Source organism: Musca vetustissima, unplaced genomic scaffold, assembly GCF_032173495.1.
Source record: "Musca vetustissima isolate MV318-11 ecotype Yass unplaced genomic scaffold, APGP_CSIRO_Mvet_v1 utg57446, whole genome shotgun sequence".
Lineage (NCBI taxonomy): Eukaryota > Metazoa > Arthropoda > Insecta > Diptera > Muscidae > Musca > Musca vetustissima.
This window is the reverse complement of record NW_026878394.1, coordinates 18,314-44,487: the sequence shown is the minus strand read 5'-3', so window position 1 is coordinate 44,487 and position 26,174 is coordinate 18,314. Positions and strand designations below refer to the sequence as shown.

Here is a 26,174-nt window from a genome sequence, read left to right as displayed (position 1 = left end):
CATGCGTTGTTGTTCAATTGAAAAAAAAATAGAAAATCCTCGACATGTTGACTACTTGAAAAATTCGGGAGCAAGACAAGCCCAAAATGAGAAACCAAAATATACTTTAAAAATATTTTTTAAAAAATCCATCCCTTGCTGGCTATTTAAAAAATCCACGACTTTCTGGCTTTTAAAAAAAAATAACTTCATCCACGCCTTGCTGGCTATTTAAAAAATCCACTACATTCTGGCTTTTAAAAAAAAAATATCTTCATCCACGCCTTGGATGGCTGGCGACTAGAAAAAATATTCTTTAACAAAATCCACGCCTTGGATTGCTGGCGACTAGAAAAAATGTTCTTTAAAAAAATCCACGCCTTGGATTGCTGGCGACTAGAAAAAATATTCTTTAAAAAAACCACGCCTTGGATGGCTGGCGACTAGAAAAAATATTCTTTAAAAAATCCACGCCTTGGATGGCTGGCGACTAGAAAAAATATTCTTTAAAAAATCCACGCCTTGAATGGCTGGCGACTAGAAAAAATATTCTTTAAAAAATCCACGCCTTGGATTGCTGGCGACTAGAAAAAATATTCTTTAAAAAATCCACGACTTGGATTGCTGGCGAGTAGAAAAAATATACTTTAAAAACCTACACGCCTTGGTGTGGCCACCTGAAAAAATATTCTTTAAAAAATCCACGCCTCACCAAGGGGGAGAGTGTGCCTTCTGCACGCTCTCCAAAAAACAGCACTTTGCTGCAGGTGCGCTAGTGGGCGCACGCCTTGGATGGCTTGCAGGTAGGCCTATGGAAAAATATTCCTTAAAAAATCTACGCCTTACTGGCCAGTGGCCACTTAAAATTTATTTTTTAAAAAATCAATTCCTTTTTGGCTACTTAAAAAATATATCTTTTTAAAAATCGATTTCCTTTTTAAAAGTATTTAAAGGTTTGGGTTATTCGAAAAATATTTCGAAAAAAATTACCACTTTTTGGCTAATCAAAAAAGTTCTTTTAAAAGTCCACGCTTGTCAAAAAAAAAAAAATACTTTTTAAACCACTCTTCGATAATTGCTTAAAAAAAACATTTTTTGTTGTATTTAATAAAAAACTATATTTTTTATTATTAATAAAGCTAATTTAGAACCGATCGACCAATGATAATATATGACTTTCTTCCTGTTCCTTCCAATCAGCATCGCCGTCATCGCCCAAATTGCCGGCATATTCTAGAAAAATAAAAAAATATTTAATAACTTCTAATTTTAAAATAGTTTTAAAAATTTCCATACCTCTCATAACACTGCGTATCGTTTTCATAGAAGCACCACGCAAATTTAATATTTGTAATACACGTGATTTTATGGACTCGGAGGTGGCACTAATCTCCAAAATAATATAATCGATCATTTGTAAGGTAAATAGACCGCCAGTTAGTCGTTTGAGGTAATTTTGTTCAGCTTCTTCGGTTTCATCGAGGTCTTCGTCCTTAACATGAAAAGAACAAAAATTAAAATTTTGAATTTAACAAAAAAAATTTAAATTAAAAACTTAATTAAAAATTTTAGAAATTAAAAAATAAATGAAATAATGTAAAATGTCGAAATATTTCATAACTTACCCTTGGTTGCTGATCAATTTCCCTGTCGACCGCCTCCACCTTTTCCAAATATTTCAAATGTAGCTCCAGCAAGCGATCCACTTTTTCATGATCATTTTCCGTAAATTTCGACAGCAGTCTCTGCCTTTGGGCACCCTTACAATTTCTCAACATTGAGGCAATGACAGCACAAACATGTTCCTCATGGGCATCAGCCGACAAAAGACGTTTACTTTTCTTCGGAGTTTTCATAAACAAAGGAAATATAGTCCGCAGACCCAAAATGTCCACAAATTTATTACAATTATCACGACCATCTGGCCCGGACATAGCATGATCGAGGACTTTCAACGAACCATTTCGTGACATTTTCTTTTCTCTGAGCATAAGATTCATCAATTGCAGACCTTCTCCCTTAAGGAACTTTTCACGATTTTCTTTGGCCATCAATGCGGAACACATACAATTAAATAAATTTTCCATATATTCTTGTTCTTCAGTGCTGGAGGGATCATGTTTTTTGTAGAAAGCCAATTGTTGTAGAAGGATATCAATTCCCTCCAATTCACCCAACATTAATTTGTTATCATAATTTGTTTGAATGAGTATGGAGAGAATTTCACTGCAATACAATTTATTGGCATCGTAAGGGGGTTTTTGTTTTAGCCGTTTCAATATCCATGCCAAAAGGCCTTGTTGGGCTGCCTCGGCCACAATGTCATTATTCATTTCGGTAAGATTTTCCACAATCGATAAGGTGTTGTGGACACCATCTGCTTCTTCTTTGATTTGTTCATTAAGACGTTCTAAGTTTTGCACCAACAAGGCAATGACTTGTTGTTTGCGTAGCGCTTCAATCAGGACTTCGGCACCATCACTACTTTCGCCTAAAATAGTAAAAAAATTTTAAATATTTTATTCAAAGAAGAAAGGGAAATTGAATACTTACCCAATATATCAACATCGGTAACCTCCTGCAGCAGATCCACAATAGCCACTGCAATATCTGTATTGGGATGGTTTAGCAACTCCAAAAGACTTGGTATACCATTTAGTTCTACCAAAACAGGATATAAATCGGGTACCGTTGCCACTGCCTTCAATTCTTGTATCACGGAATGCAGTTCCACTTCTGAGTCCATAAATTTGATAGGGTTATCAGAATATTTAATGCGCAGCTCTTGATTCTTCAGATTTTTCTTTTCGAATACGAGCAGTAATTTCTTAAGCCCTTGCTCATCTAAAACATCACCCTCAGCCTCCTCACTTTCAACATATTTTAGAATATTCAAACGTTCCTCATTTGTTAGTTCCGGATCCAGTAAGGCTGCAGCAACGCCGGACAATTGTGGTATGGGAGGATCTTCCGGTTTTGCAAATTCAGCTGCCTCCTTGGCTTGGGCAATACGTTTCAAACGTTTACTGTTCTTTTCCTCTTGCCGAGTGGGTTTTTCGGGGGAATAGTCTTCATCGTCGTCGTGCGAACGTTTAGGGGTAGCCTCAGGCTGGAATTTTTAGTTAATTTAATTAATTTTGATCACAATCAAAGAATGTTCCACAATATTCCATGGAGGACATTGTAATTCAATTTCCTTCATGTCATATTGTGTGTAACTTCATTGCTATGTATTCCATACTCACCTTAAAGGATAATAGTTCTCCAATATCCATGATTTAGGTAAAATGTTTTCTTCTCTGCTTCTAATCTAAATTATCCAAAACAACGTTGTTGATACTACTAGCGGCTTTTCCGAAACACACAAACGATTATAAAAACGTTCCACATTACAAACAGCTGTGCAATACAAACGACCAACTAAAATGTAAACAAAAATTATTCGTTGGGTATGTTCAGTGCTATAAAGTGTTGCCATCCATTAATTTAGATAAGCAATTCAATCACAATACATAAATCACAATAATAATGAGAATGAAATGAAATGTGCCATGATCGGTGTCGAATGAACCACGAGCTTTACAATCTAGTCGTATCGAGCTGCAGCGACTACTGTGGCTAAGCCATGTTGTGCGAATGAATGAGAATGCCCCATGATGGTTCAGGCAGAAGGCGAAGGCCACGATTTAGACCAAGTAGAAGGCAACATCTCGGAACATGGTTTTTCAAATTAGAGGAGATGCGCGCAAGACTGACGCGCTTGGAAATCTTTTTTAAAGAACATGGATTGGCGAACAAATAAAGAAGTGTTAGTTGGTGTTACCGACAGATATATACAAGGCCTATAAATAAAGTCATCTAGGGAGTCCAGCTGGATATCAGCTGCTTCTCAAGTTTGGAGACAAAATCCATCCATATATAAACGGAAACAAAGTCCAAATTTTTGACATTAGATTTGACAAAGAACAGCTGACATTCGCTAGCTGGGTGACGTTATTAATATATCTCGCCCTCTGTCTATGATTTGCGGAGGTCTTCAGAATTATGTTTTTTATCACTGAGGTTTCGATTTAAATTTTGATCGATTATTCAATTCGTTTCCAATTAAATTTACAAGTTCATAAAATATTGACTTTTATGGGAGAGGTACCAGAAGGAGTGGGCCGATATATCCCATCTTTTCACTTGACCTAGGCTTGGTAAAGATAAACTTTGATTCAAATCGGACATTCCATTCACTTGATATTGGATTTATAAATATTGAACATTTTGACCATTTGTGAGGAGTTACCAGAAGGAGAGGATCGACAGTTCCCAACTTCGAACTTGATCTAGGCTTAGTAAAGATAAAAGGGTTTTTTAAAGTTTGGTTCTAATCGGTCATTCTTTTCGCCTAATATTTAAATTTATAAATATTGGGAAATGTGTTACCATTTGTCTTTACTTGATAAGTTGTATTTATGTGTCTATTGTTGCGAAATTGCATCTAGGATTGATAAAGGTAATAGTTTTTTTTTTTAACATTGGTTCAAACGGTTTTTCTTTTCGCCTGATAACGAATTTATAATTATTGAAAATGTTGATCATTTGTGGGGAGTTACCGGAAAGAGTGGATCCCATTTTCGGACTTGATCTAGACTTAGTAAAGATAGTAGGCTTTTTTGAAGTTTGGTTCAAATCGGTCATTGTTTTTCGCCTGATAAATGATTTAAAAATATTGAAATTTTCACCATTTGTAGGGGAATTACCAGGAAGAGTGGACCATTGGATCACATTTTCGGACTTTATCTAGGCTTGGTAAAGAAATTAGCTTTTACAAAGTTTGGTTCAAATCGCGTAATTCATTCGCCTGATATTGGATTTATAAATATTGAGGTAAAAGAATGTGTAGACCACTTGGTCCCATCTTCGGACATCATATATGTTTGGTACAGATAATAGGTTTTACAACGTTTGATTCACATCGGATAGTCCGTTCTCATGATATTATAAATGTTAATTTTGGCACTCTTTTGACCATTTTGTGGGTGAAGTACCTGAAGACGTGGAACGATGTTCTTCGAACTTAAACTATGTTTGGAAGAAATATTACGATTTACAAAGTTTAGATGAAATCGGTCATTCCCGTCGAGAGTTATCGTGCGCACCAACCTGCCAGACAGACGGATGGATTCCAAATTGTCTCAGATGGTTGTTGATCAAAGATACATGGGGTCTAAAACCAATATTTCGATAAGGCACATTTTTGCCGTATCAAAGGGTATATATACCCTCATTGGCCATAAGGCTGAGGGTATAAAAGCCAGCTGGCTTTCTCTTGCTGGTTGATATTTTAATTACACGTTAACCCATAATGTAACTTTCAAGATCAATTAATAAGGTCACCCAGGTGGCAATCGAAATCGAATAACAGCTGTTTTTTTCTTAAGTCTAAGTCAAAAAATTGAAGTTTGTTTACGTTTTCATAAGGGAAGTCAATTCACAACAATTAATTTTGACAGCTAACTAGAGTGACAGTTAATATCCTGGTGATGATTTTATTTTTAGGCCTTGGTACTTTTCATAATGTAAAATCAATTCACAATAATTGATTTATATGCAAATTAAGGCTTATTAATAAGGCCATTCTGGTTGACCAGCTGGAAATCAGCTTCTCGAGTTTGCTGTCAAAATCCATTATTGTGAATTGACTTTCATTGTGAAAACATTACATTAGAAAAAACAGCTGACTTTCGCTTGCTGGATGACATTACTAATGGATCCTGCATCAAATATGAGAATCAGTTGATCTTCGTTGATGAGGCCTTTTTAATAGGCCTTTCACAAAATACTGTTAGTTATTAGTGTTGCCATTTGGTAACTTTCGATTTGCCAACATATTTAAATAAATGCAATTCACAATGAATAACATGCTCACCATTCACAATGGCAATGGAATGTGACCTTTCCATTGCAATTCTCCCTTTTTAATAGGACTTTCAAATACTATTATTAGTGTTGCCAGTTTCCAATAAAATAAATGCAAATCACAATGAATAACATTACACAATGGAATGTGACAGAATTTCAAACATAAATAATGCAGAATTTCATAAAATGAGTAAAGAAATAAATAAAAACACCTATTTTTTAAGTTTTTAGTATTTTTTCTTTTGTTTTTTTTTTATTTTTTATTTATTTAACATAAATTAATACAAAAAAAATTAAAATTAAACTAAACAAAATGAAAGAGAAGAGAAGTGGATAGTACAAAACAAGAACTCAAATATAGAATTTGGCTCAACAAAGAGAAAACAAATAACTACGATAGTGAAGAAAAAGAATTTCAATATAAAAAATGCATGGGTTATACAAAAAGAAAATAATAATTTAGAAAATATAAAAGAGAGAGCGTATAAAAAAATTCAGCAACATTTTTGTGTTTTCTTAAATATTTTTGGTTTCTAAAAGTGGGGGTGGGGATTTTTTTTTTTATTTTCTTGCATCTCCTCCTACACTCCTTAAATGCGCAATTGTGGGTTGGTATAACGGACATATTTCAACAAGGCATCGTTTTCTTCACACACGAATGGTTTCTTGTGGTGGCAAGCAACATCGTGCCAGTTAACACCATCATTGTAGAATTGATTCAAGAGAGCCAAACAGTTTTCGGGAGCACCGTTTTGTTTGTATTCACGGTTATCGGGTTGGGGAAGGCCAATACCACCGCTGGGAGACCAATCACCTTGGCTGCGTTCGTTGGTGGGAGCCAATTTTTGCAAAGTAGCAGTCCAGAACCAGCCGTTGATGTTGGTGGGTTGCAAATCGGGACGTTCACAGCCCTTGAAGTCACAGAGACGGCCAGAGGTCCAGATGTATTTTACCTGGAAGAAGAAAAAGAAATGGAGAATAAGTTTTTTGTTTCAGTTAGAAAAAAATTATTTACAAAAGAGAGAGAGAGAGAAATAGATCCAAGCAAAATAAATAGAATATACATAAAAGACTTAAGACACACACTTCAAATTTTAAATCTTAAGGAAGACTTTTGCGGAGAGATTGAAACTGGGAGACAAAGAGAGAAAATACAACACAGAAAAATATCGAAGCATGGTGGAAGGGAGTAATACAGACAATAGACTTAAGACACAAACGTGACCTGCTCTTTTGAGACAGAGTAATTGAGTGAGCGGTTAGCGGTAAGAGAGAGAGTTGAAAGGAACTGCTGACATACAACACAGAATTACATATAACAAGCCTTGTGACGGAGAACGGAGAATACACATTTAGCCATCACCGCTATCGTACTATTTTGTGCATTAGTGTTATAAAACCACGCTAACAGAGAGATCATCAACAAAAATGACTGACGCAAAGAGAGACAAAGAGAAAACGTGTTTGGCAATCACCGCTATCGTAAATATCAGAGGAGAGTTAATTAAGAGTAAGTGTGTGAGACTGCTGAGAGATCATTATTCTATGTTTGGCACAGCATATAGATATAGACACTAAAAGACTTAAGACACAAACTTTTATTACATTTCCATGATTTATAAAGAGAATGAGAGATACAGAGATAATTTATTACAACAAAGAGGAAATGAGAAAAAGAGTGTAAATTAATCAAAAGAAAGACTTTAGACACATACTCCAAGGGGAAAATTGATAATAATGGAATTTAGTAAAGCTGAGAAAGAGACAAAGAGAGGAGATATAAAATAAAAGAAAAATTGCAGCGCTTTACAAGAGAGAGAGAGAGAGAACAAAAGACTTAATACACGTGACTTACTTTTTATGATTTACAAAGAGGAAGAGATAAAGAGAGAATTTTATTAAATAAAGTGGGCATGATTAAAAAAATGTTTAAAAAACTACAGCAAAAGACTCAAGACACATACTTCATACTATAGTGATTGAATTTTTTGGAGGAGAGGAAAATAGAAATAAGAGCTTAATTGCAGTAATTTATCAAAGATAGAGCTTGATTGGAAGCAAAAGACTTAAGGCACAAACTTGAATTAAAAATTCATATATTTTATAGAGAATAAGAGATACAGAAAAAATCAGTTTTATTTGAAGACTAAAAACAAATTTAAATACAAACTTGGAAAATTTGTAAAATTCCATAACCAATAAAAAAATTTACGAATTGAGGAAAAAAATTAACGCATTTCTCACTTGATTTCAAAAATGTCGTAATTTCAAATGGAAAATTTACCGAAAAAAATTATATAACATACAAAATGTCATGCCTCATTTAATTATCATGGCAGAAAAAAAAAATTATCTCACCCCGGTGGTGGTGTTGCAAAGAAAATGTGATTACAACTATTTAACGTTTTCTGTTTTGTTTAGTTAAAGAAGCGTATAATATAAAGTCATTAACCGTTTCACTGCATTTCTTTTACACAATATTTTTCAAAAACTTTTTTTTGTCAATATGCTTTATTTTGCTAGACATATTTGTGTATATTTGAAATGCAATGGAAAAGAAAATGATGCATTGACACCAATTGGTACCGGCATAAATTTTCATATTTTTTTCAAAATTTCTTTTAGTTACAGTTATGGAAAAAATTAAAGTTTTAAAGAAAAAATGTAAATATTATTATTACAACAACAACAAAACATTATTAATGTACATTACGTGCCAGTGATTTGTTTTGTTAGGGAAATTGTTAAAGAAACTACGAAAACGGAAACTATTGTTAGCCAAATGGTGGCATAAAATGGCCCTCATTGTTAGCCACACAAAAGAAAAAAAAAACGAGAAAAAAATAAAATCGTGCTCTTACAAAAATACCATAAATTGTCAACACTTTCTGTTTGGGGCCAGGTAAATAACTGACAAAAAAATGCTCAGTCATTTTTTGGGGTGTTGTTTTCTTATTTAAACGTTGTTTTTTTTTGAAATGCATTTAACGTTAAACCCCACCTTTATTATGTCGTCGTTGTTGTTGTTGGTGTAGTCTATAATAATGTGATATTTTACATTAACAAATACTTTCTCCTACAGACAAAAAATACCGTGTTGTTGTAATATCCAATGGAAATTTTCTTACAGCTGGCTGTCCCACAAATATTTTTTTTATTTTTTTCATGAAGTTTTTGTTGAATAATTTTTAAGTAGTAGCACTTTTTATAGACGTTTTTTATTTTTTTATTTAAATATTCAAAATAGTTGTAGGTCAGGCCCTTTTATGGTGGGGCATTAAAAAACCTCATGGGTTTGAAGTTCATTGTAGGTGTCACTTAATTAAGGCTAATGGCTAATAGTTTCACTAAAATTAAAAACAAAAAATACAAAGAAACAAACTGTTTTGATCGTGCCAAGGCAGTGGTAGGTGAAAAGTCAAACAATGTTGGAGGAAGAAAAATATATGTTTTTTTTGATATTTTTATAAGCTAATTTTTCTTGGGAAAAAATGAGAAATTTACAAAAAATGCAATTTATTATTTAAAAACTAAAATTAATTAATTTACTTTTCTAAATAAGTCATTATAAAAATTTATATGATTAACCTAACCTTGAACTATTTTTATTTCATTTTAAATTCTTTTCAAATTTTTTTTTTTTTTAATTTAGCTTACAAAATCTCCACTTGAAATGTTTATTTTCACAATTAAAATGTCGTTAAAAATCCAACCTGAACTATATATATAACTGTTAATGTTGTTAACAATGTATACAGAAAGAAGAAATTTGCATATTTGCATGCAGGTAGACAGACAGGCAGAAGAAGATGATGATGTCGGTGACATACATATTAATAATTCATCAACCCAAATGTTTTTTTGACACACGACAATTTGAAGACTTCGTCATATGTTTCAAACAACAAAATTCAAATGAAATGTAACGTGTTATGGATTATGTCACATATGGATATGCCGGCAAACTTTGCTGTTGTTCATAATTTTGTTTGTTTGTATAAATTAATTTAATTATGGTCTTACATATTTACACATAATTTTCTTTGGCTATGTTTGGGAAATATAGCGTGACTTATAAATTAATGTTTTTTTCACGATTATATGCTGTTAGGATTTTTTTATTTTGATTTTTTTTTTTTAAATATAATAATCAATCATTTGAAGTGTGATCTGCAAAGGCATTTGTTGTTTAACTGTTTATTTGATTTAATTTATTTTATTTTAATTAATAACCAAAAATAGTTTGGTTTAATGAGTTGCATGCAGGCTCTTTGGGCTTATGCATTTCCGTTTTAAATTGCATGCAAAAATAGGTAAAAAGCTTGCAACATGTTACAAATATGAAGAGGAAATTGTTCGGAAACAATAATAAGTTGTAAACAAATTTGCTAATAAATTAACAAATAGGCATTGAAATAAATTAATTGGTTCCTTAAAATACTATTTTTTTAATGTAAATGTACTTCCCAATTATTTACTCTTTGATGTAAATAGTATTTCTCAAAGAGAGGAAAGAGAAAAAATCACAAATAAATCATTTAATTAAAATTAGTTCCGTTTTAATTTCTATTATGGAGGAGAGAGAAGTATTAATTTGTTTTAATTTAATTTTTTTTTCTTTCCCTACAATATTTTTTGAAATGTAAACATTATTTTCTCTATTATTATAAATAATATTTCTCAATGAAAATTAGTATAATTATGCCACCTAAATATTTCCATTACAATTTACTTACAAAAACCAATAATGGCCTTCTTATAAAGAAAAAAATCCAAAGACTTAAGGCACATACGTTAAATCAACTCAAACAACCAACCACCCACAACAAAGAGAGTGAGAGAGCAAGATTCTAACGGAAGTAATTTGTTATTGTTTACATTTCCATGTTTTCTTATAAGAATCTCATTCAGAGAAAGATGTAACGGATTCCATTCAAGAGAGAATACTATTGAAATGGCAAAACTAATAGAAAGACTTAAGACACGTACATGAGTTAAACAGCTTTTGCCGTTAGAAAGAGATAACAGACCCCAAGCAAATTAAAACAACATAGAAAATAATAACAAAAAGAGAGAAAGAGAGATTATACCTCTCACTGTAGGAATAATTAAAAGAAATAATAAATAAAAAGACTTAAGGCACATACTTGAAATGTAATATGCACTTTTTAAAGATAACGGATTCTAATCAAATAAATAAAAACTATTAAATGAAGGAAAGAGAGAGAGGAGGGAAGGGAGAGTGTAAACGGTTGCTTCGCTTGTTCTAGAGAGCATCCAAGAGCCAAACTGTTTAAAATTTTTTAATTGAATCAAAGAGAGAAGAATCATAACCATAAATGAGAGAAGGATTTTGCAAATAGGATTTTAATGTTTTCGATAGACGAAATTAAAAAAATAGGAAAATAAATATATAAAGAAAAGACATAGGGGGTAAAAAAGAAGATAATAAAAATGTATGAAAATCAGAGAATCACAGTAGTTTATCCCTTTTCTATTGAAAATAATGAATTGGAAAGAAAATTCATTTTCAATGGAAACAAATAAGCAGCACAAAATGTAATAAATTTAAGCGATTTAAATAATTTTGATATTTTAAATTAAAAATGAAATATTTTAGAGACACATACTGCGACAGAAATGAAAATATTAGCAAAGAACAAATTCCTTTTTATGGTGGATGTTTAGAAAAAATATATATATTTTATATCTACTCTTATAATGGATAATTGGAAAAATATTATTTTTAGTTAGAATCAATGGATGTTTGGAAAAATATTTAAATATTTTTTTAATACAATAATGACATTAATGAATGAATCATAAAAATTTGAATGCCATCCAATAGTTATAATAACAACTTTCTATTTGACATTTACAACATTGTAAAAAACAAAAACAAACAAAAAATTGTCTGCAGCATCATTTCACTTCCTATAGGAAATATGTAAAGCTTTGTAAGATGTCTATTTTATGATGATATTTTTTTATTGTTGCTGTCTCCTACAGTATTCCCATGGCTAATGTACATTTTGGAGTTTTTTTCTCATCTTAGACCAAAAACCGGTGTCTTTCCAGTCATTTTTTGGGGGGGAGGGAGACATTTAATTTTTTTACCTTCAGCCTTTTAGCCAACGATTTTAACGAAAATAAAGTTCAATGTAAGCCTGACTAGGTTGTATGAATATACGTATGTACATATGTTTTATCTTTGAAGCCAGAGGATTGTCAGACAACCGCACAGGCTATCCAGCAAACAGGTAAACAACGATCAGGCTCGCTTTGTTATGTAATATTTTTTATTTAGTTACCAAGTTTTCTGTTTTTTTGCATTGAGTCATTTTATGTACATCATGTGCGCAAGGTTTTTGTTTTGGTTTTCATGAAGAAAGAAACATTTAGTTTTTTTTTTCATTGCGAAAAAAAGTTTCAGAAAATAAAAACAAAACAAATTTCAGTTAAACATCATTTTGTAATGCCGCACCGTTTTGCTACTGTTACTGGCTAATGGTGAGGCTGGCTGGCTGACTGTCTGGCTGGTGTAGCTTTTGTTACTAACATCTTCATCGATGAGACTATTGTCGGCATCATTAACTCCATATTTCATTGTTGACCACTTTGACCGAGTGTTGGTAATTTTTGGTACGCAAAACATGTTTTCTATTGAAATCGAAAGTGTTCAAATGCGTACAAAATGAAGCAAAACTCTGCCCGTGTGTGTATCGGTTTGTGTGTGCTACGCATATTAGATTTTTATTTATTTTTTTTTGGTGGGGTGCAAAATTTCATTAGCTATTGTTATTTTAATTTTTTTTTTTTTGTTATTGTTTGAATTTTTATTATGGAAGGACGTACGTTTTTGGGGCTATATTTAATTACTCAATAAATTTGTTTGTTTTGAGGACAGAACGTGAATTTTATATCTTAATTAGATTACATCATCAATTGGGCGTTAAATTGAAATAGAGAGGTTTTTTTCATTCAATATTCAGGACATGCTGGCCCATAAAAATCGAGCAATTTTTGCAAACAATTAATAGGGAGGGTACCAGAAAAGAGATTGGCAAATATGTTAATTGTGGTGTAATTGCAAAATTGAGGTCATTGAGAAAATAAAACAAATTCTAGATTTTTCGATTGAAAATATATAACATTACTATTGGGCCTCTGATCTTGTAAACTTAAATAATAACTTAAATTTCCTATTAGAAAAATTATTTTCATCTAAATTGATGATTTGTATTTTTTCCTAATATAGCACGTGAGTAAATATACTTTTTTAATTATGAAATTCTCAACTTACATTTTCATTGACAACACGTTGCTTGATCCATTCGTTTTCCAAGCTAGTTTCCAAGGAAACGGAGTCCATGCAACGTCTGCGGCAGTAGTTTCTGGCACTCAACCAATCTTCTTCAACACCCTTCAATGCAGGGTCACGCCACGAGAAGAAATAACTGTAAACAAGACAAGAAAATATTATAAATAATATAATATATAAAATATTTCTAGAGTTTTTTTATTATTTCAATATTTTTTATTTTTATATTTTAAATATTCTTATTAAAAAAAAAATTATTAAATTTTTATGTTTTATGCCATTAAAGGCGAAAGATAATATGTTTGCATTTTTATATTTTACATCTTTTTTCAATTTTTATATTTATATTTTTTATCAAATTCTTTATAAATAAATTTAATTTTTTAATTTTGCATTCAATATTTATTTTTATAATTCTTATTTTTTTAATTTATTTTTATTTCTATATTTTACATAATTTTTTCATTTTTTTAATTTTATCAAATAAATTTTGCTTTTTATTTTTACATTTTTTATGATTTTTTATTTTTATGATTATTAATATTTGATGGAATAAATATTATTTTTTAATTTAAATTCAATATTTTTTCTCATATTTTTAAATATTTTTTCTAATTTTTATTACTATTATTTTTTATTAAATAAATATTCCATTTTTAAAGAAAATCCATTCAAATTCCATTAATAAACATGAAAGACTTAAGAAACAAACTTGAAATGCAGTTAGATGCATCCCTTTATCTCACACAAAGAGAGAGAGAGAGAGAGGGTGTATGTGTTAGAGAAAGGCAAAACAACGGTCTTACGGACAATCAAGAGTTGTCATGTTAGAATAGACTTAAGACACAAACTTGAAAATAGCGTTTGTTTACCATCTGTGAGCTGAGAGAAAAGAGATGGGAGAGTGGTTTGATGCCCCTGTTCACAGAACCTGGTAAATGAAATAGTGACTATTAAAATGTCATTAAGAGACCTTTATTACTGCAAATATTTATTCATATCAAATAGAGACGGTGGGAGTAGACAGTCAGAGGAGGATAAAATACATTCTAGAAATTTGTTTTTTGGGATAAAAGACTTAAACAACAAACATGAAATTAATACAAGAGTGAGAGAAAGAGAGAGAGAGAGACAAAGGAAGTCAGAGAAAAGTAAACACCATCATGGGAGAGAGACAATGAAAGAAAAAAAAGACTTAATAAACAAACTCGGATGCAATAATTTATTTACTAATTAAGGATTTATGGCATTTAAAAAATACTTTTTTTGCAATAATTAATAAATACATTTAAAAGCCATACCATATTTTTTAGAGACAAAATCACGAAATAGTCATTTTTGTTTGAACAATCGTGAATTATATTAAAAATATTGAAATTAAATTATAAAAATATATACTTGTAAAATAATGTAAAATATTTTTTGTTGAAAAAATGTGAATATTATTAAAAAATGTTCTTATAAATGAGGAATTTAACTTGAAAAAAATAATAATTTTGTGTGGAAAATATCAAAATCAACATTGCAAATTTTAGTGAATGTAATGTAAAATATTTTTTTTTGTTGAAAAGATTGTGAATATTATTAATGAATTAAGAATTAATAATTATTTTTCGGAAAATATTTGGATTTAATTTTTAGTCAAATATATTTCGAATGAGAAAATTTATTTTTAGAAAATATCGTAAAATTAATAAAATATTTCCTTTGGGGGGGAAACGAATATTGTGAAAAAAATATTACTTATTTTTTACAAAAAATCAAATGTGGGGAAATTCAGAATTAACAAAAATATTTTTTTACTGAACAAAATTCGGATTAAAAAAAATTATTTATTATCTAGAATATAAGTAAAAAAGTCTTTTGGATTTCACTGAAGTTTCTTTCTATTGAATTTGGATTGGAACAGTATCAAGAAATAATAGAATTTGTTATTTTGGAAAAAGTATTAAGTTTAATAAATATAATCTTGTGGAAAAAACGTGAGTTTTTAAAAAAATATTTAAAAAAAAATTGATTTAAAAAAATTGCGATTTTGATAAATAAAATATTGAAACAATTGGAGAAATAGCTATTTGTTACAAATAAGTTTTTTTTAAAATATTAAAAAAATAATTGTGAATTGAGAAATCACAGTAAAAATAATCGAAAATTTAATAAATGTATTCTTTTTATTAAAAAAAAAAAATCCTGAAATTAAAAATATGTATTGTCTTGGGGCAATAATCGTTTTGTATTTTGTTTGGGTCATTTAATATTTATTATATTTTTTCGAATTGTAATTGATTAAGAAATAATATCTAAAATTTTTATTTTTAAATTGGAAATAGTTTTTTTTTGTTTGCTTCCATTTTTATTTTATTTGCTGAATATACATATCCCTTCAATTCTCCCATTTGCACTTTATAATTAATTATTTTCAATATTTCCAGAATAGTCTCCTTTTTCAATTATTTCGAATTTTTTAAAAAAATCCAATAACTGCACTATATTCATTTAATTTATGATTTAATTATTTCATATTTTCAAGTATTTTTTTTTTTTTGGTATTTCAATATTTTTTATTATTTCATAATATTTATCAATACTTCTTTCTTTTATGTGTTTTTTTTTTCAAATCTTCAAAAAAGTCAATATCAACTCACCCTTTGCCATCGGGTGTCTTTTCATGAATAACACGTTGGGCGCACAATTGTGGATTGGGTGGATCCAAAACGCGTCCGTTCGAGAATTGTGCCAAACCGACACTCAATACACTGAACAAGCAGATACCGGCCACAACAAAGGCTTTCATTTTGTTAATTTTTTTTGGTTTGGTTTGGTTTCTTGTATTAATTTGTAAATAAACACAACACTTTCGTTTTTTCGTATTCACCACGAACGCGTCTTCTTCGTATTCTTGATGGTACGACCGTAATTTATGAAATGACACAAAAGTTTTTATGCCTCCCCACTTTATATACGAACCACCAAAGCTCAAAGTCAATGTTGAGCTGTGAGACATGCTTGGAATTTGAGTAGTTTTTGTTTTTGGGGGGTTTTTTGTGTGTTTGGCTTTGGTTTTTGTTTTTGTTTTTGCATTTGGGTGTTGTTTTTCGGTTGCATGGGGTTTGGTTGATTGGCTCTTGGTTTATTTGCCTTAGCTGAAAGCTCCCCCCCTTGCCCTCCAAAAGAAATGAGTGGAGAGTGTGTTTTTGTTTCTCTTTTTTTCCTCACCCAAAAATCAAACTTGAGTGATTATTTGTCTTTGTGGATATCGTTGACTTGACTGCCTGCCTGGCTGTCTATCTGTATTTGGGATCAATCAATGCCTTTAGGCTTACGTGATATTATGGTCAATAAGATTTCTTTAAACAAAAATTATTATTTTTTTGCTTTTGTTTTTATTAGGAAGAAGAAAATATTTGTCACCTTGTTGGTTGATAGCACTTGCCAGGTAGTTAGTTGGCTGTGCCAAGTAGGTAGGTTACATGTTCGAAAAAAGTAAAAAAATAAAAACTAATCAATGTCTTTAATGCTTGGCTTAGTTTACAGAAAATTGAATTTAAATATTGTGTATTTGTGTTATTGACTTTGATTGGGCAATGGCATAATTTTTTAAATTTCTATGTAAAGGCCTAGTGGAAATTTGTATTGGCTAATTGAAAAAATATATTTTTTAAAAATTAAAGTGTTGTTGAAAAATTACTTTTTCTAAATTATCTGGCCCAACTCACAAGAATTTTTTAAGGCTTCAATTTCGATTTTGATGAAGAATTTTTTTCGTAAATTTATTTACTGGAATTGTGAAATAGCGGTTTATATAGATCCGTATTTACACATTACTTATTTTATGTTTTATTTATTTGTTGTTGTTTTTTATGTATATAAATATTGCTATGAAATCTCTTTTTTTAACACATCTTACGTAGTATTTGATTTCAGTTAATCTTATTTTTGTGATTTTGTTAATTTTTTAAATCAATAAAATTGACCTGAATGATTGCTCGATTGCATTCGCTTAATAAACTTAAAAATATTTCACACCCTAATTGACCAGCAAGGGAGCCAGTGAGGAATATTGTTACTATTTATAACTAATTATTATTTAAATATATTATGTAATTAATTAAAGGCAATTTCACAAATGAGTAACAAATATTCCTCTTTTTAATTTAGCCAAATAACAAAAGACTTAGGCGACAAACCTAAAAAAAAAATAACTCCATTGAATATTACTAATAAAATCTCCTCGAAATTTTCTAAAAATATTCTTTTAAAAATCCACGACTAAAAATATTCTTTTAAAATATTCGCCTATAAACATTATTTTTAAAATCCACGCCTAAAAATCTTTAATCAGTAAGGAAAGTAGTAAAGTCGGACGGGGCCGACTAACGCATTTTTTAAAGTCGGACGCGGCCGGAACGGCCAGTAAAATGAAATTGGATCAATAAACATGTCATTCTGCAATCGATACTAAATTTTTCATTTGGTCAGATGTAGAAGCTATATCTAAATCTGAACCGATTTTCAGGAAACTTAATACACATAATTTTGGACCTAATTCATTAAGCTGTGCCAAATTTCGTGGAAACCGATAGATATTAAGGGACTTTGGTACACCATTTATATTAAATCGGAGGAAAATATATATGGGATCTATATCTAAATCTGGACCGATTTTCAGGAAACTTAACACACATCATTGTAGACCTAATTCATCACGCTGTGATAAATTTCGTGCAAACCGAAAGATATTAGGGTCCTTTGGTGCACCATTTACTTTAAATCGGACGAAAATATATATGGGAGCTATATCTAAATTTGAACCGATTTTCACGAAACTTAGCAGACATCATTCTAGACCTTATTCATTAAGCTGTGCCAAATTTCGTGCAAATCGAAAGATATATAGGGACTTTGGTGCACCATTTACATTAAATCGAACGAATATATATATATGAGCTATATCTAAATCTGAACCGATTTTCACGAAACCTAGCAGACATCATTCTAGACCTTATTCATTACGCTGTGCCAAATTTCGTGCAAATCGAAAGATATATAGGGACTTTGGTACACCATTTACCTTAAATCGGACAAAAATATATATGGGAGCTATATCTAAATCTGAACCGATTTTCACGAAACTTAGCAGACATCATTCTAGACCGTATTCATTACGCTGTGCCAAATTTCGTGCAAATCGAAAGATATTAGGGGCCTTTGGTGCACCATTTACATTAAATCGGACGAAAATATATATAGGAGCTATATCTAAATCTGAACCGATTTTCACGAAACCTAGCAGACATCATTCTAGACCTTATTCATTACGCTGTGCCAAATTTCGTGCAAATCGAAAGATACATAGGGACTTTGACGCACCATTTACATTAAATCGGGCGAAAATATATGTGGGAGCCATATCTAAATCTGGACCGATTTCCAGGAAATTTAACACACGTCATTCTAGACTTGATTTAGTACGCTGTCCAAAAATTCGTGCAAATTGAGAGATATATAGGGACTTTGGTGCACCATTTACATTAAATCGGACGAATATATATATGGGAGCTATATCTAAATCTGAACCAATTTTTCCAAATTTCAATAGGGTTCGTCCTTGGGCCAAATAAGTGACATATGCCAAATTTCATCCAAATTGGATCATAAATGCGATCTGTACTTTGTTCACAAAAATACATAGACGGACAGACGGCCGGACAGACGAACATGCGTAAATCGACTCAGAAAGCGATTCTATGCATATTCTCAAAAGGAGCCATGTGTCTATCTCGTTTCCTTTTGCCTGTTACAAACATATGCACAAAGACATAATACCCTGTACCACAGTCTGGTGAAGGGTATAAAAACCACGACTAAAAATATTCTATAAAAAACACGATTAAAATATTCATTAAAATAACCACACCTAAAATATTCTTTAAAACAATGCACGCCTAAAAATATTCTTTAAAACAATGCACGCCTAAAAATATTCTTTAAAACAATGCACGCCTAAAAATATTCTTTAAAACAATGCACGCCTAAAAATATTCTTTTAAAAATCCACGCCTAAAAATAATCTTTTAAAAATACGACGCCTAAAAATAATCTTTTAAAAATACGACGCCTAAAATATTTTTTTAAAAATCCATACCTAAAAATATTCTTTAAAAATTTTTGGGCAAGTTGTCCTCCCAAAAGTATACTTAAAAAATCCACGCTTAGTGCCTTAATAGGTTAATTTGAGCTCGAAAAATTGTCTTTAAAAATCAATGCCTCCTGGGCAGGTGGTGCCTTAAAAATATTCTTAAACAAATCCAAGCCTTCTAGGTAATTGGTACCTTAAAAATAATCTTAAAAATCCACTAGTATTGGACTAAGGCTGCTCCCAAAAATATTCTTTAAAAATCAAAACTTAATCCACGCCTTAAAATATTCGTTACAAAATTCAGGCCTACTGGGCAGTTGTTGCTTCCAAAGATTTTCTTTAAAAATCCACGTCTCTTAGAAGGTTGGTGCCTTAAAAATATTCTTAAAAAAATCCACGATTATTGGGCTAAGGATGCTCCCAAAAATATTCTTTTAAAATCCACGCCTAAAAATATTCTTTAAAAAATTCACGCCTACTGGGCAGTTGTTGCTTCCGAAAATATTATTTAAAAATCCACGCAAATAGGGCAGTTGGTGTTCTTAAAAATATTCATTAAAAGTCCATACCTATTGGACAAATGGCGCCCCTAAAAATATTCTTTAAAAATCCATTTCTAATGGGCAATTGGTGCTCCCAAAAACGTTCTTAAAAAAACAAAGCCTATTGGGCCGTTTGGTGCCATAAAAATATTATTTAAAAAAACATCAAAATTTATTCGACAATTTGTGCTTTAAAAAATTATTACAAAAAATCCATGACTATTGGGGAGATAGTCCTCCTAAAAATATGCTTTGAAATTTCCTGTATATAGCTCTAGTGGCTCTCCTAAACATATTGTTTAAAAATCATGACTGAAGCATTGATTTTCCTTAATAATTTATTAGACTTAAGTACATTTCAAAAGGTCTAAATTTTTAATTCATAAAATATTCATTTATTACCAAATTTAATTTCTTCAAAGAAAAAGAAAAAAACAAAAGACTTAAGACACAAACTTAATGTACAATCAATACCCACGAAAAAACATAAAAAAATTCAATTCACATCATTAAATAACCGAACATAATGTAAACTCTCATCACAACAACAACAACTAAAAACAATTGCACAAACATAATATTTACTCTGTGGCATTGCTTCTCGACTCGAAATTAACTTTGTCAACATCAGGCAAAAAAAAAAAACATAGACAAAAAAATCTTAACCCAAAATGTAAAAAAAAATTCCTCTGCATCGCAGCCGGCTGCGATTGAACGAACGAACGAACAACTTCACTTAGCGTTGACAATTTTGCTAATAACCCTAACAAATATTACATAATGATTTCTATTTACAAGATAGCTTGCAGAGAGTCGGGATGCATTGGCGTATCCAGATGAGAGAGGCCAATATGTACCTAAAGACAACAGAAAAAAATATTCAGCATCAAAATAAATATTTTGCCCAGAGGTCATTTCAATCAATCATCAATTTGTTTTAGGTGGGGAAAGGGAGTTGGTTACCCTTTACTTACGCCTATGATCATCTGCTATTATGATTATTATCGTTTGGGAACATCAAAATTCAATAAAAAACAAAACGATAATTATGTTTAAACTTCAACTTGAATAAATATTTAAACATAAAAACCTAAAAATGAAAAGGAAAAAAAACTGAGAAACAAATTTTCCTATGGGGAAACTGATTTTTTGTTGTTGTTGAGAAAATTTATAACGAAATAACAACAACAATGTAAATTCATTTTAGTAATTATGCAAATAAGGAACAAGAAAAAACAAACAATAACAACAATAGGGAAGGGAAATGAAGAAAAACAATAACAACAACATAAGGCAAATTTTCCGGTTATGAAATATAGATAATTTTTTTATATTGAAAAAAAAACGCCTTCAATCAGGGTCTGGCGGATTTAAAGCGATTTTTTTTCAGTTTTCATTTTTTGGACCGTTCGGTGCCTCAAAATATTCGTTAAAAAATTGCCGTTTGATGCCTTAAAATATTCGTTAAAAAATCGCAGCCTATTGGGCCATTTGGCGCCTTAAAATATTCATTAAAAAATTCACGCCTATTGGGCCATTTGGCGCCTTAAAATATTCATTAAAAAATTCACGCCTATTGGGCCATTTGGCGCCTTAAAATATTCATTAAAAAATTCACGCCTATTGGGCCATTTGGCGCCTTAAAATATTCATTAAAAAATCCACGCCTATTGGGCCATTTGGCGCCTTAAAATATTCATTAAAAAATCCACGCCTATTGGGTCGTTTGATGCCTTAAAATATTATTTAAAAAATTCACGCCTATTGGGCCGTTTGGTGCCTTAAAATATTCTTTAAAAAATCCACGCCTATTGGGTCGTTTGGTGCCTTAAAATATTGTTTAAAAAATCCACGCCTATTGGGTCGTTTGGTGCCTTAAAATATACTTTAAAAAATCCACGCCTGTTGGGTCGTTTGGTGCCTTAAAATATTGTTTAAAAAATCCACGCCTATTTGGCCGTTTGGTGCCTTAAAATATTATTTAAAAAATCCAAGCCTATTGGGCCGTTTGGTGCCTTAAAATATTCTTTAAAAAATCCACGCCTATTGGACCGTTTGGTGCTCCTAAAAATATTCTTTAAAAAATCCACGCCTATTGGACCGTTTGGTGCCTAAAAATATTCTTTAAAAAATACACGCCTATTGGGCCGTTTGGTGCCTTAAAATATTCTTTAAAAAATCCACGCCTATTGGGCCGTTCGGTGCTCCTAAAAATATTCTTTAAAAAATCCACGCCTATTGGGCCATTTGGTGCCTTTAAATATTCATTAAAAAATCCAAGCCTATTGGGCCGTTTAGTGCCTTAAAAAATCCATAACCGATTTTTTATTATTTGTTTATATTGTTGCCATTATTATGCCGATGTTTCAGTTGTCTTTCTTTATGAATTCATTCATCTACATTTTTTTGACAGATGATAAGTAAACAATGGCAAGAAGAAGATACGTCAAGAAAAAAACATACCATCATCATCAGCACCACCACCATCAGCAGTTGTAGTAAAAATAACCACAACCAAGGATTACAACAACAATAATAATTGTCGCTATTTTGCTTCGGCGATTACAACATCAGCCAACGAAATTGATGCTGGTGTTGTGACGACAAATTGTAAATTGAATAAAAACAACAACAACAACAATGTGCAGGTTAAATATTTTTTAAACGAAAAAAATTTTTTTTGGGTACTAAAAAAATAAACGAAGTCCGACTGAAAATGAGAATCGAAAAAAGGAATTTAAAAACATTTTTTGGAAGAGAAATGTTTACCGATTTTTTATAGGCTGTTAGAGCTATGGAATTTTCGAAAAGGACAATCAGAGCTGGAAGCGAGGATTTTTCAGACAATTTTTAAATAACTTTCAGAGCTGAAAACCAGAATTTTTTTATAGATCAGAGTTATTATCAAAGATTATTTATGGATTTTTTAAGGTCTATTGGAGCTATAAACGAGGATTTATATAATTTTTTTTAAAGAACTATCAGAACATTAAGCGTCTATCAAGGGTCTATCAGAGCTGGAAGTGACAATCTTTAATACAATTTTTTAAGGGACTATCAGAGCTTGGACGCGAGGACTTTTTATAGATTTTTTTAAAGGACTATAAGAGCTATAAACTATGATTTTTCAAAGGACTATCAGAGCTGAATTTTTATAACATTTTTAAAGGACTATCAGAGCTATAAGCAAGGATTTTTTAAAGGATTGTCGGGGCAGGAATTGAGGATTTTTATAGAATTATTTAAAGGACTATCCGAGCTTTAATCTGGGATTTTTAAAAGGACTAAGGACTTTTTAACTATTGGAGCTGTAAGCTAGGATTTTTATAGACATTTTTGTAAAGGACTATTAAGGGACTATCAGAGGTGAAAGCTGGCATTTTTTTAAAGGACTATCAGAGCTGGAGGTGAGGATTTTTTTATAGATTTTGTTTAAAGGACTATCAGAGCTATTATCAAGAATTATTTATAGCTTTTTTCAACTATTGGAGCTGTAAGCTAGGATTTTTATATACACTTTTGTAAAGGACTATCAGAACAATAAGCAAGGTTATTTTTAAAGGACTATCAGAGCTGGAAGCGGGGATTTTTTTATAGATTTTGTTTAAAGGACTATCAGAGCTATTATCAAGGATTATTTATGGCATTTTTATACCCTTCACCACACTGTGGTACAGGGTATTATGTCTTTGTGCATATGTTTGTAACAGGCAAAAATAATCGAGATAGACCCATGGTTCCTTTTGAGAATATGCATAGAATCACTTTCTAAGTCGATTTATGCATGTCCGTCCGTTCGTCCGTCCGTCCGTCTGTCCGTCTGTCCGTCTGTCCGTCTGTCCATGTTATATTGTAAACAAAGTACAGGTCGCATTTATGATCCGAATTGGATGAAATTTGGCACAGGTCACTTATTCGGCCCAAGGACGAACCCTATTGAAATTGGGAAAAATCGGTTCAGATTTAGATATAGCTCCCATATATATATTTAACCGATTTAATGTAAACGGTCCCTATATATCTTTCGATTTGCACGAAATTTGGTACAGGCTAATCATTTAGGCCTATAATGATGTCTGCCAAGTTTCGTGAAAATCGGCCCAGATTTAGATATACCTCCCATATATAGTTTCGTCCGATTTCATGAAAATGGTGCCCCAAAGTCCCTGTATATCTTTTGATTTGCACGAAATTTGGAATAACGTACTGAATTAAGCCTAGAGAAAATCGGTCCAGATTTAGATATAGCTCCCATATATAGTTTCGTCCGATTTCATGTAAATGGTGCCCTAAAGTCCCTTTATATCCTTCGATTTGCACGAAATTTGGTACAACGTACTTAATTGAGCCCAGAATAATGTCTGCCAAGTTCCATGAAAATCGGTCCTGATTTAGATATATCTCCCATATATAGTTTCGTCCGATTTCATGTAAATGGTGCCCCAAAGTCCCTATATATCTTTTGATTTGCACGAAATTTGGTACAGCCTAATCATTTAGGTCTAGAATAATGTCTGCCAAGTTTCGTGAAAATCGGTCCAGATTTAGATATAGCTCCCATATATAGTTTCGTCCGATTTCATGTAAATGGTGCACCAAACTCCCTACATATCCTTCGATTTGCACGAAATTTGGCACAACGTAGTTAATTGAGTCTAGAATGATGTCTGCCAAGTTTCGTGAAAATCGGTCCAGATTTGGATATAGCTCCCATATATAGTTTCGTCCGATTTCATGTAAATGGTGCCCCAAAGTCCCTATATACCTTTCGATTTGCACGAAATTTGGCATAACGTACTGAATTGGGTCTAGAATGATGTCTGGCAAGTTTCGTGAAAATCGGTACAGATTTAGATATAGCTCCCTTTTATTATAGATTGATTTTAAGTAATTGACGCACCAAGGAACCAGTAGGAACAAAACGTTCTGAAATTAGTATAACCTATCCTGTGACAAGTTTGTTTGAAATCGCTTAATATTTGGATAGAGCTTCCATATATATTTTCGCCCGTTTTCAAGTAAATTGGGCATCAAACTTCCCATGTTAGTCAGTTTGACATCAAATTTTGCACAACGTACAAAATTGAGCATAGAATTATGTAGTTGCGTTTTCTAGAAGTACAGACATAGTACATTATATTTGTTTGAAGTCGATTTACATACTTTATGGATAGATCTACGTAGATTCACTTTTAGATAAATATCACATATTTTATTTCATCCAATTTCATGCTAATAGTCCTGTTTAATATACCCATAGTGGTGAAGGGTATCATATAGTCGGCCCCGTCCGACTTTACTACTTTCCTTACTGGTTTAGTTCTTGGAGCTGTAAAATAGGATTTTTATAGACACTTTTGTAAAGGACTATTAGAACTATAAGCAAGGATTTTTTTAAGGACTATCTGAGCTGGAAGCGAAAATTTTTAATAGACTTTTTTAAGGGACTATCAGAGGTGAAAGCTTGCATTTTTTAAAGGACTATCAGAGCTGGAGGCGAGCATTTTTTAAAAGATATTTTTTAAAGGACTATCAGAGCTATAAGCTAGGATTTTCCAAAGGACTATCAGAGATCTATCGAGGATATTATAAAGAATTTTTTAAAGAACTATGAAAGCTATTATCAATCAGAGATCTATCGAGGATATTTTAAAGAATTTTTTAAAGAACTATCAGAGTTATTATCAATGATTTTATGAAATTTTTTAAAGGACTATTAGAACTGTAAGCGAGGATTTTTTACATTTTAGTTTTTTTGTAAAGGATTATAAGAGCTATATGCAAGAATTTTTCAAAGGACTATCAGAGCTGGAAGCGAGGATTTTTTTATAGAATTTATTTTAACGACTACCAGAGCTGGATTTTCATAGTATATTTAAGGGGCTATCAGAGCTATAAGCGAGGATTTTTTAAAGACATTTTTGGAAAGAACTGTCAGAGCTATAAGAAAGGATTTTTATAAAGGACCGTCAGAGCTGAAAGCGAAGATGGAAGCGGGTATTTTTTAAAGAGTTTTTAAAGAACTATGGGAGCTGGAAGCCTGGATTATTTATATTATTATTTTTGAAGGACTAACAGAGCTATAAGCAAGGATTTTTTATAGAATTTTTTTTTAAATGATTATTGGGGCTGGAATCGAGAATTTTTAAACCCTACACAACTATGTTGTCAGGGTATTATAGCTTTGTGCAGCCCCAAAAGTTTGTAACGCCGCGAAATATTGGCCCTAGACCCACCTTTACCAATCGTCATACCTCGACTAGCTGAATCGATCTATACATGT

The 26,174-nt window shown here is 31.4% G+C and overlaps 2 protein-coding genes across 2 annotated transcripts; both read right to left on the bottom strand.

Annotated features, from left to right (window-relative positions):
• Positions 1-1,083: 1,083 nt before the first annotated feature.
• On the bottom strand, positions 1,084-3,254 carry LOC133323157 (beta-catenin-like protein 1). The gene is made up of 5 exons (XM_061532113.1): positions 3,225-3,254; positions 2,533-3,088; positions 1,605-2,470; positions 1,276-1,471; positions 1,084-1,212 (listed from the first exon to the last, which is right to left on the bottom strand). The coding sequence occupies exons 1-5, from the start codon at positions 3,252-3,254 to the stop codon at positions 1,124-1,126; spliced, it is 1,737 nt and encodes a 578-aa protein (XP_061388097.1). The 3' UTR covers positions 1,084-1,123.
• A 3,207-nt stretch (positions 3,255-6,461) lies between these two features.
• Positions 6,462-16,041, bottom strand: LOC133323163 (uncharacterized). Its single transcript, XM_061532118.1, has 3 exons — positions 15,856-16,041; positions 13,193-13,346; positions 6,462-6,842 (listed from the first exon to the last, which is right to left on the bottom strand). The coding sequence occupies exons 1-3, from the start codon at positions 16,002-16,004 to the stop codon at positions 6,480-6,482; spliced, it is 666 nt and encodes a 221-aa protein (XP_061388102.1). The 5' UTR covers positions 16,005-16,041; the 3' UTR covers positions 6,462-6,479.
• Positions 16,042-26,174: the final 10,133 nt, after the last annotated feature.

Coding starts and splice junctions, on each gene's coding strand:
- LOC133323157 (XM_061532113.1), bottom strand. CDS start 3,254: ATGGATATTGGAGAACTATTATCCTTTAAG. Junction 1,472..1,604: donor AAATTGATCAGCAACCAAGG/GTAAGTTATGAA, acceptor TTTCATGTTAAG/GACGAAGACCTCGATGAAAC. Junction 1,213..1,275: donor GATACGCAGTGTTATGAGAG/GTATGGAAATTT, acceptor TTATTTTTCTAG/AATATGCCGGCAATTTGGGC.
- LOC133323163 (XM_061532118.1), bottom strand. CDS start 16,004: ATGAAAGCCTTTGTTGTGGCCGGTATCTGCTTGTTCAGTGTATTGAGT. Junction 13,347..15,855: donor AAGACACCCGATGGCAAAGG/GTGAGTTGATAT, acceptor TCTTGTTTACAG/TTATTTCTTCTCGTGGCGTG. Junction 6,843..13,192: donor AACGTGTTGTCAATGAAAAT/GTAAGTTGAGAA, acceptor TTCTTCTTCCAG/GTAAAATACATCTGGACCTC.